Source organism: Peromyscus leucopus, chromosome 7 (genome assembly GCF_004664715.2).
Source record: "Peromyscus leucopus breed LL Stock chromosome 7, UCI_PerLeu_2.1, whole genome shotgun sequence".
NCBI lineage: Eukaryota > Metazoa > Chordata > Mammalia > Rodentia > Cricetidae > Peromyscus > Peromyscus leucopus.
The window spans coordinates 35,107,574-35,118,499 of record NC_051069.1 but is presented as its reverse complement, the minus strand read 5'-3'; the positions used below and the strand labels follow the sequence as shown (position 1 = coordinate 35,118,499).

The window sequence follows — 10,926 nt, the reverse complement described above, 5'->3', positions numbered from 1 at the left end:
CTCTTGAGTCTTAATCAGTTGGCTGTTTAGACATCAGTAGATTGTATTTAACAACCTCTGGGATAGAGAAAACAACCCTGGAAAAGTCAGCACCTGTAATAATGATCTACAATCGTGGCTTTTCTTAATCTCCAGAAATGATGGCTCTGATTTTGACATCCACAATTAGATTCCCTCATCACGTGAAAGGCAAATTTAGTAACAACAGGAAAGAAAAAAATATATAAATGAAAGTGTATATATTTGGGTCTATGAACCTTTACAGGGGTCCCACAGAACTTGCCCATCTGTGATAGCACAGAAGTGTCTGTGAGGTCACTTATGACTTCCCCATATACAAGGGTAAGTACTGAATTGGATGTATGCTTGTTTTTCTTTCTCTAAACCATGCTGAGTTTTTGATGTGCCTTGTGTCTTCCTTTTTGAGATTATCATTGAACGTTAAGTGGGATGTGGTTTTCATGATAGCAGAAGAACAAGGATGTTGCAGAACCAAAAATGGTCACTGGTTCCCTGAATATTTTTCTCAAAAAATGGCCTTTCATTTATTTATGTTTATTTCTGTACATGAACTTCCATAAAATGTAGAAGGTAAAGTCACAGAGAAGTGTGGGCTTGACTTTATCATTTAATTTTGGTTCTTAGTCCTATTTTAGTGGGGTAGTTTGGATAGGAATGGGATTTCATTTTAATGTTATGATATTTACTGTTCTCACAGATATGACCCAGAGAAGAATGGCCTTAGGCAATGACTCTTCAGTGAAGGAATTCATCCTGCTGGGCTTGACACAGGAGCCAGAGCTGCAGCTGCCTCTATTTTTCCTCTTTTTGGGAATCTATGTGATCTCCACATTGGGGAACCTGGGCTTGATGGTTCTGATTGTTTTGAATCCTCACCTGCACACCCCCATGTACTACTTTCTCTTCAACCTTTCCTTCATTGATTCCTGCTCCTCTTCTCTCATAACCCCTCAAATCATGGTGAGTTTTGTGAAGCAGAACATCATCTCCCATGCTGAGTGCATGGCTCAGCTCTTTTTTTTTGCCTTCTTTATTATTGATGAATGCTACATTTTGACAGCCATGGCCTATGACAGATATGCTGCCATCTGTAAACCCTTGCTTTACCAGGTGACCATGTCCCATCAGGCCTGCAATTTGATGCTTGTGGGTGTGTATGTGATCGGGTTTGTGGGAGCCATGATCCATACTGGCAGTGTATTAAGTCTAACCTTCTGTGATGGCAACATCATCAATCACTATGTGTGTGATGTAGTTCCTCTCCGGAAGCTCTCTTGCACAAATACTGCCACCAATGAGCTGGTGGTTTTCATTGTTGTTAGTATCAATGTCATAGTGCCCACCCTGGCCATATTTATTTCTTACACCTTGATACTCTTCAACATCCTTGGCATCCGTTCTGCAGAGGGTAGGTCAAAAGCCTTCAGTACCTGTGGCTCCCATGTAATAGCGGTTTCTCTTTTCTTTGGAGCCTCATCATTCATGTATCTGAAGCCGACTAGTTCATCTGTGGATGATGATAAAGTAGCTACCATTTTTTATACCATTATGGGCTCAATGCTGAATCCTCTCATCTACAGTTTAAGAAATAAGGATGTTCACATTGCACTGAGAAAAACTTTGAAGAAAAGGATTTTTACCTAAGTAGAATCTGTATTTGTTCTGTAAGTAAATCTTAGGACCTGTGAAGCATAGGACTGGAAGAGTTGCTAATTTGTAGAGCATTTGTTTCTTTGTGTGAGGTCCTGGATTTGACCCACTGTTTTCAAAATCTTCAATGAAAACAACAACTAAAATAACATCAAAATCCTAACCAGTGGTGAGAACAGTATGGAATTAAAACTATTTAACATTATACAAAATTAATTTGATTATCAAAAAATTCAGAAGTCAAGACAGTGAAGGGTATAGAGCATAGTCTATTTCTTAATTTTCCCAAATCACATGTATCTTTTTTCAATTTTGAAAACTGAACAACACATTTGTGCAGCAATCTACCAGTATGTTACAATCTAAGCTTAGATATCACCAGGATTTAAGTATACAAAGCGCTGGATGATATTATACTCAGAAATCATAAGATCATGTGATCTTTTAAATGTACATTTTTTTCATGTGTTTGTAGGTGGTGTGTTTGGGGAATCATATGCATGCTCTCTTGCATGGTAGACAAATGCTCCTCCATTTATCCACCTTAAGCACAACTGTGAGATCGTTGACTAGGGTGCACCTAGAAGTTATGTCATTGTGCTACTGACTTACTGATTTCAGTAGTCTTAGAGACACTGTCTCATTCATTCAGTTAATAACCCTCTGGGGATATTTGTCGATTTCTTTTTGAATGGTTCCTTTGTATCTCCAAAGGTTCAAATATGGAGGGGAAAAGCCTTTTTCGTTCTTGTCTTTTCTGTTTAGCCTTAATTCAGTTTGGTAAAGAGGATTTGATGAATCTATTGTGATTCCAGTGCTTGCAGACTGAATATGAAACAGAAACTATGGTCATTTAGGATAAATGGACCTGAGGGCAAGAATGTGCATATAAAGACAAGCTGTGTGTTCATTGGGAAGGATTTGACTAAGCCATTTTACTTTACTTCTCATTGTTAAAGAAATTTTGTCTTGTCCTCAAATTAATTATATAACCCAAATTTATTAGTAGTAATGTCTTTCCCTTTAATAATTTTATTTTCATAATATACAGTGGTTAATTTTATTGAAGAGCAAGTATAAATTGAGTATCTATACAATTTTAGACATCAAGATATCTAGGATTATGTCAAAATTACAAATGTAGCTCTGAAGAATGCTCAAGATGCTTATGATCTCAGAAGGCTACAGACTAGTAAGGTGGAGATAAAATTAAATTTTGTATTTGTAAATATATAATGGAAAAATAATACACAGAATCTTGTAAGAATGTAATTTTCTGAGAATAACTGTCTAATGTCTTGGGTAGGCTGGTCGCAGAACTCTTTATAGGAGGTGGCAGAATTCTTTATAGGAGGTGGCAGGTGACTTGACTGTAGGCTAAGGAAAGGGAGGAGCTGAGCAGAGTTTTAGAGGCAGCAACTACCTTGATGATGAGGAAGAATGGTTTTGGGAAGCAGATGAATGCTATGGCAGAAGGCTAAGCAGAAGAATGTGCATACAAGTGTGAGGAATAATTAACATGAGGTTGAATTGGGGATCTGCAAGGGAAAAGAATGGACATAAATAAGCACAATAAAAGTCTGAGTGATATTAATACAACATCTGACAGCCTTTTCATCCTTCTCTTATATTCTGAAGTGTGGTCTATGTTCATTTATAACTTATGCAGCTTCCACGAAAAACTTGTATTGAAATTCATGAAAGAATAAATTTAAACAATAAAAATTTGCACGCCCTGCAGGAGGGGTGATGATTCTTTGCTAATTGTACACACCTGAAAAATGAGTCTAAGTTGCTAGATATCAGTGGAAACAGCAGCAGTAGTTAGGTGGGAGACACTTGATCTTGTGTCTAGATGAGTTTAGTAAGCTGTGACAAATGGAAGGACCAAGAGAAATGACTTGATTTTCAGTCTGAATTCAGCAAGTGTTGAGTCTGAGTCTTCTGTGTCTTTGATTCTGCACATCTAATATTAAAACTTCTGTGGAAGTTACACATAAAATAAATGACAAATAATTATATACAATTAAAAAACACTGTAATACTTTATTTTAAATTCCATATCCCAGAAACATAAACATGTATTTTTTTCACTTAACTTCCTTGAGGTAAGTATGTACCTGATTCTCAATAGCTTCTCACTGCTTATTTTTGTTCTTTTGCCTTGAGACAGGATTGTGTGGTTCATCTCAGTGTGGTCTTGAATTTATCATCCTCTTTTCTTTGTTTCTTGAGGACTGAGATAACAGGCCACTGTTATCTTGGCCTAACAAGTTCTCGGAATTAATAGTGTCCTTCTGGTAGTTCCAGCATAGCTGCCATTGCTAGTAACAGGGTAACGACCTGATGATTGACATCGGTATCACTGTCACTGCAGTTGGGTTGGGAGAGAATTTATGTTAATACATAGTTGGTGTTAACTTGGGGTTATTTAAGATTCATATACATCTATGAAAAATGTACTTATTGTTACATTTGTAAGATTAATTCAAGCTGTAATATTAAAGCAACTATAATTTGTCACATATAACACATATGAATCATCATATGGAGAAAAGAACCAAGAGCATACTGAAACATAGTTAAGGAAACATTGTTGTTTTGTACTACCAGGAATGGATGTAGTATCTTCCCATGCCAATAGCTATGAATACACAGCCAGTTCGAAGGGATTTTATTTGAGAAATAGTATCATTTTATATACTTACTTTTGTTCATTTAATACAAAGCAATGATACCTAAGAAATCAAGATAACCACAACTCATAAAAGCTAGGTCATTTTATGTGAGACTCATTCACAAAATGTGGTATATATTAGATGCCTTAATTCTGAAGCCAGGATAAATTGTTGAGTCATCTGTAAATAGCAGTGTATATGTATACATATCATAATCCTTTTAATAAAAAAAATTGAAATTCCAAGCAGTATGTGGTTTCATGCCTGTGTGGGTTGACTGCCTCCTTTTCTCCCCTAGTGATATGAATCACAACATCAGGTCTTACTAATTTGATAATGCTGTCTCTGTGCAATCCCATATTGTCTTTACTTTCCTGGTAGAATAGTGGTCATTAAGTAGGTTTGTTCCTGCATGAACTTTTGTTGGTGTCCCATTCCCCAGAACAGTGGATTTTAACAGAACTAGGTTCTTCATGGTGTGATCAGTTTAACACTCATTTAAGTTACTTTGCAATAATGTTAAGGTTGGTCCCAAACCAATCTGACTAGTGTCCTTAGGAGAAAAGAAAACATCAAGAATGGATGTACACATAGGCAGGACCTGGTGACAGCACAGCAAAAGCATGGTCATCTGTCAACCAAAGAGAGAAGCCTCAGAAAACACATAACCCACATTTGAAGGAGGACTTTCAGCCCCCAGAGCTGCAAGAAAATGATCTCCTCTTGTTTCAGCCATTCTGTCTGTTGCACATTCCTGAAAATTTTTTTTTCCACGCACTTAAGCAAATGACACAGTGGTAAAAATACAATTTTAAACTTTGTGTGCCAGGTATTGAGCACACACATGGAAGTGCTTTATCATAGTGCTATAAATATCCATTCCTCTTTTTACTTTTGAATTTGGAACAAGGTCTCACTGGGTTACTCTTCATGAACTTGAGCCCTTTCTGGAGTCCAGACATGTCTTGAACTCAGCATCCAGAGTTGTTAGGATTATAGGTATGCATCACCAGGCCCAGCTACTTTATAGTCTTAGGAGCCTATAGCAAGAGCATTGGAACAAACAAACAAACAAACAAACAAACAACTCTGCTAGTTGTGGTGCACATACTTTATTAGTTACTGTAATTCCACACAGAGGAGTCTGAAGCAGAAAGCTGAACAGTTCAAGGCTTTTCTAAACCACAGAGTTCCAAGTCAGCATGGGTTTTATAAGCAGACTGTGTCTTTCAAATCAAACCAACCAACCAACCGACCAAAAAAACCAAACAACCAAACTACCTATAAACTGAACAACCAATAAACCAAGTAACTAAATGAAACAACAACAACAACAACAACAAAAAGCCACTAAAAAAGAGTAAACATGAAATACAAGGAAGATAGTAATTGGAATGAGAACACAAAGCTAAGCTCCCAGAGAAAGAAAAGACTGTTTCCAAAATGGCATCTCAACACTGAATTCTTATAGATGAAGAAGAAAATAAGGAGGAAGAGGATGAGGATGAGGAAGAGGATGAGGAGGAAGGAGAAGAAGAGAGAAAAGAAGAGGATGAGTAGGAGTAAGAGGAGGAGGAGGACAAAAAGGAGGAGGAAGACAGACGAGGAGGAGGAGGAGAAGGAGGAGGAGGAGGAAGAAAAAGAATAATAATAATAATAATAATAATAATAATAATAATAAGAAAAGCAGCAGAAGCAGTAGCAGCAGCAGAAGCAGCAAGCTTATGGCAAGCACAGTGTTCATTACCACTGAGCTGGTACCTAGAAACAGCACTGGCTGCTGAACTACCATTGGTCATTTGTGTCCTCTACTCCAGGTAAGAAATGTGATGTAAAGAGAAGGCCACAATGACCTTGTTGACTGAAATCATGCCTCATGCTTCCCTGAGAAAAGTTTTGGGATCATGTTCTTGTGACATTCTAAGTTCTTTTTTCCTCAATATATTTAGCTTACTGATCAAATCTAAGTATCTAGTATTTTTTTTATCCTTGCTTATCTATAATTTTTGGGGTAAAGATCATTTGAACACATCTCTTTTTGTAAGTTTCCTTAAGAAAAGCCATCACACATTGGTGGGATGGGCCTATTAGAAGCCTTTCAGATTTCTGAAAATAGAACAAAAGTCTAAGACATTTATTCAGTTTTGGAATTTCAAATGTATACTTTTTTCAGATGTGAGGTATTAGTGATTTTTTTTACAATTTATGAAAATGAAATGATTAAATATTAATGAAATAAAAACTTTTTTTTGGTTAATTCTAGGAGAATCTTATTTGATTATGTAGATAGACATAGAACAATCAGATTTACATTTATAACTAAAAAATAAAGCTATATCAGTGATGGAAACAACTTATCTAATATGCTGTGTATGATATATATCACTCTAATGGTCAAAGACACACATGTCAAATTTATATTTTCTGATGACTAATCTCTCTGAGAAATCATTATTGTTCACTGGATCGAAGTCCATGTATAGAGGCTATTGAAAAAGGAGCCAAGTGAGTTATTGAAGTGAAAAAATACTGATAGAGTCTGCCAAGCAAGATGGTGGCTCATGTCCAGAAATGACCATCTTACTCAGTACTAATTTAGTTCCTTTTGACTTTGGCAAGGTTTACAAAAGCATTGATATCAGGAAAGTTCTGGTGACTAGAGATTTGTAGTCAGTGCTCCAAAGTTGTAAAACCTGGTAGTTGTTAATGTGTGGGTCCTGATGCCTCTGTAAACCTGGAGGCTGTGTTAGTCACACAATGTATATTTAGGCTTGAGGGAGATTAGAGAGATGAGGAATTTTTGGCACATCTCAATCTCCTACTGCCTTTCTCTGAATGTCTAGCATGTCTGTGTGCAAAGTTTAACAGAAGCAATCTGACCCCAAAGCAAGAGAATAAAGGATACAGATGCAGTGTGAAGGTGGAGATGTCAAGCTTATGACCTGTTTTGTCACCCTAGAACAATCTGCAACCTCAACTGTAGAGTCCATGCTTCCAGCAAAAGTCTATGTTAAGGCACTCAGGCAACCAACACGAACATAACCCACAAATCAGCATGATATTTATAGGAAATCAAAGTGAAGAAATACATCTTACATTGTTCACCAGCATGGTCCAAGATTAGTGATTTTCAAGTTAGATGAACACAAGAGAAACTATAGGCTTTAGTTAGATTTCAAAAGCATGTAAAAATTCAATTCATTAAATCATCAGGAAGTTCTGAAAATGTTCACATCTGTCCACTTGGGGACATTCTGAGCTCTTTTTATTTTTATTTTTATTTATTTTTTTAAACAATCTAGATAATAGGACAAGTCTTGGAAGTTAAGTGATGACTGATCTCAATGCAAAAACCTGTGTCAACTCAAAGAGATCATTTATTCTGAATTGACTTCAACTCAGAGACAAGGATTCCGCTTGCTATGTATACTGGAAGCTTTTTATAGGAACAGAACAAAAGAAAGTCACAAATCAATGCACCTTTCAAATACTAGCAGGTTCATCAGGTAGGAGATTGGAGCAAAGTAGAAATATCTTTGTTATAGTCCTCAGATGCTGTCTGCTGACATTTTTAGCATTTGAATTGGTAGAAACTGGTGGCTAGTTAATGCATTCAGAAAGGATTTTGCCTGATAGTTACAAGGCTGGGAGGGTAGGATGAAGGAGGGGTGAGTGAGGGAAAGCTATTACTCAATTGTAAATTGGACATCTACACAAAACTCCCTCAGCCCAAGGTACAGGCATCTTCTTGGAAGATAGGGCAGAAGAATTGTAAGAGCCAGAGGCAGTGCTCATTGGCAGGGAAACAGCCTCCTGTGGATATGACAGTGAAATACAGCAGGGAACTCTACCAATTGCCTGTATCACAGTGCACAGATTTGATTTTAATCTGTTGAATGCTATGAAATAATTATTAGTTAGAATAACTACATCTAAATACATTTTTCTGAAATAACCATTTTTTTCTCACTGTTTCTGTTAAAAAACTAAAGTACAGCTTTTCTTCATAGTTCTTTAATAAGAGCATTTGGTTATTTAAATAGAGAATAAAAATGTGAAACTGTATAGTAAATAAATAATGTACAGTATATATACTTGTCCTAGAAATAATTCAGTATCTAGATTTCCAATTAGTCATCACTAATTCCCTCAATTATATATCTTCTGTATAAAACCTACAGAGTGGTCCTATAAGCTGTATTCAAGGGAGTGTATAATACTCAGTGAGATTTTCATAACAACTATCATGAATTAGGGTGTAAACTCAGTGTTTATTGTTAGGATTTCTATTGCTGTGAAGAGACACCATGATCACGGCAACTCTTATAAAGGAAAAAAAAAACATTTAATTGAGTTGTCTTACACTTTCAGAGGTTTAATCCATTATCATCATGGTGGGACATGGTGGTGTATAGGCAGATATGGTGCTGCAGAAGTAGTCAAATGTCCTACATCTTTTTGAAGGCAACAGGAAGTGGTCTGTCTCACTGGTAGTACTTTGAGCAAAGGAGAACTCAAAGCCTACCCCACAGTGACACACTTCCTCCACGGAGGCCACACCTACTTTAACAAAGCTCCACTTCCTAATAGTGGCACTCCCTTTGAATACTGTTCTTTAACCCACCACATTCCATTCCTTTGCCCACAAAAGCTTGAAGGCATATCATCATGCAAAAATGCATTCAGTCCAACTTCAAAAGTCCCCATAGTCTATAGCCTTCTTAAACTTACTTAAAAGTATAAAGTTCAAAGTCTCTTCTGAGATTATTGCAATCTCTTAACACTAATACCTGTAAAATCAAATAAAACAGCAGATCATAATCTTCCAACATATAATGACACAGGATATGCATTACCATTCCAAAAGGTAGGGAAGTGAACATAGTGAGCCCAAACAAGACTGAAAAACAGCTGGGCAAACTGCAGACTTTGATGATATTCACCTGATTCCTCCTGAGCATGGTTGACTTAACAGGGATTATATCCTTAATGAAAAATGACTCTCTCCCCACTTGGAAGTATCAACTCTCAATAGTTCCCCAGTTAGGGGTATGGGTTCATGAGCCCCTCTTATCTCCATACTTCATGTTCCTATATCACCTAATAGGGCTACAAGGCTAGGGAGAGTTAGTTTTCTTCAGTCATGATGATACAACAGCACTGATTTGACTCAGTGGGTTATTACAAGAGGACATAAATTTGAGAGGAGGATGTGGCAGCAGGCTGTAAGAGGAGTGGAGAAGGAATTGGAGTAGATATAACCAAAACACATTGAATACATATATGAAGTTCTCAGAGAATATGTGGAGGGACAACTAACAGAAAAGGCTTTTTGGAAAGCCACAAGAAAACTTTCTACTGTAGAACAGTCCTAATACATAGAATGGAATTTAAATGAAGTCACCATATAATGTGGAAGACAGTACCTCAACTAGCCTTTTTATGCCACCAACTAAAACTTCCAGTCCCAGGAATGGGTTGCATTGTTTTAACTTGTTGACCAATAGGGTCCTATAGACAGGTCTCTCAGACCTCACAGGCCATTGATAAAGAAATTGTTGGTTTTTCCCAAGAACATGATAAGGTCTTATTGCTGACACCACTTATGTCATTGAACATGGAGAAATCCAGCTGGTACCCAGCTAGAACATTCATAGTACTGGAAGTCACTTTGTATGTTGCTGGAGAAGAGAAATGAATAAAAAAAAAATAGAAAAAGAAAACCAACCAACAAAAATGTTTGTAACATTGTATAGAACATATCTAATGAATCACAAAGTCTTGATCACTTTGGGACCCCCAAGGAATGTCTGTCCTGTGGGGATCATTTTAAGTTCGCCCTAAGGCATTTTGGTCCCTCAGTAATTTTAGAGAGTGAGAAATAATTGAGGTTCACTTTTGTAGTTACTGTATTTCTTTCATCCTAAACAGAAAAACATCTTTAATTGGGGTATTTAATTTTTTTTAAAAATTCTGTCTGCTCTATTATTTCTTTTATTCATAGACTTCAGCAATCTTGTGTTTGTTATTTACAGAAGTGATCCGTGATTCTTCTCATGTTCTGACATTTGTTTCTTAATTCATTCAGTCTTCTTGGTACATTGTCCTACTTCAGATCTGTACTTTCATGTCCAGTTCAAGGTTCAATGTAAAAATTTAGCCATATTCACTCTTTTTAACTTCTGCTTGTGACAACTTCACAATTTCATCAGCTTGTAGGCTAGTGTCTTGGCAAATTTTGTTCCTTTTGTTTTCCTGTATCCATTTTACTAGAAGACTTGCTGAATCTTCTCTTGCAGTGTCTTTTTTATATTTTTTGTTTATCAGAACTTCTCATAGTGTTACTCTTAATTCAGGGACCTTCTTTTCCCTTTCCTCCTCTCTTCCACTTCATTTCTGCTTTCATGTACTTCCTCCTCACTCCCTGTCTCTCACCATGTCTTCTCTTCCCACTGCTGTAGTTGCTCTGCACCTCGTGCTACTTCCCTTTCTCTAGTGCTGGTCATTTCCCTAGTGTTCTCAGGCCATCTCAATCTTTCTGAGTCCTTTAAGGTTTCAGTTTGTGCCACAAAAGAAT

At 36.8% G+C, this 10,926-nt stretch overlaps 1 protein-coding gene across 1 annotated transcript; it reads left to right on the top strand.

Moving 5' to 3' along the window:
• Positions 1-720: 720 nt before the first annotated feature.
• Positions 721-1,812, top strand: LOC114684940 (olfactory receptor 145-like). Its single transcript, XM_028859489.2, has one exon. The coding sequence runs from the start codon at positions 721-723 to the stop codon at positions 1,663-1,665; it is 945 nt and encodes a 314-aa protein (XP_028715322.1). The 3' UTR covers positions 1,666-1,812.
• The last annotated feature ends 9,114 nt before the right edge of the window (positions 1,813-10,926 follow it).

Excerpts from the sequence above, each read along its gene's own strand:
- LOC114684940 (XM_028859489.2), top strand. The coding sequence starts at position 721 with ATGACCCAGAGAAGAATGGCCTTAGGCAATGACTCTTCAGTGAAGGAA.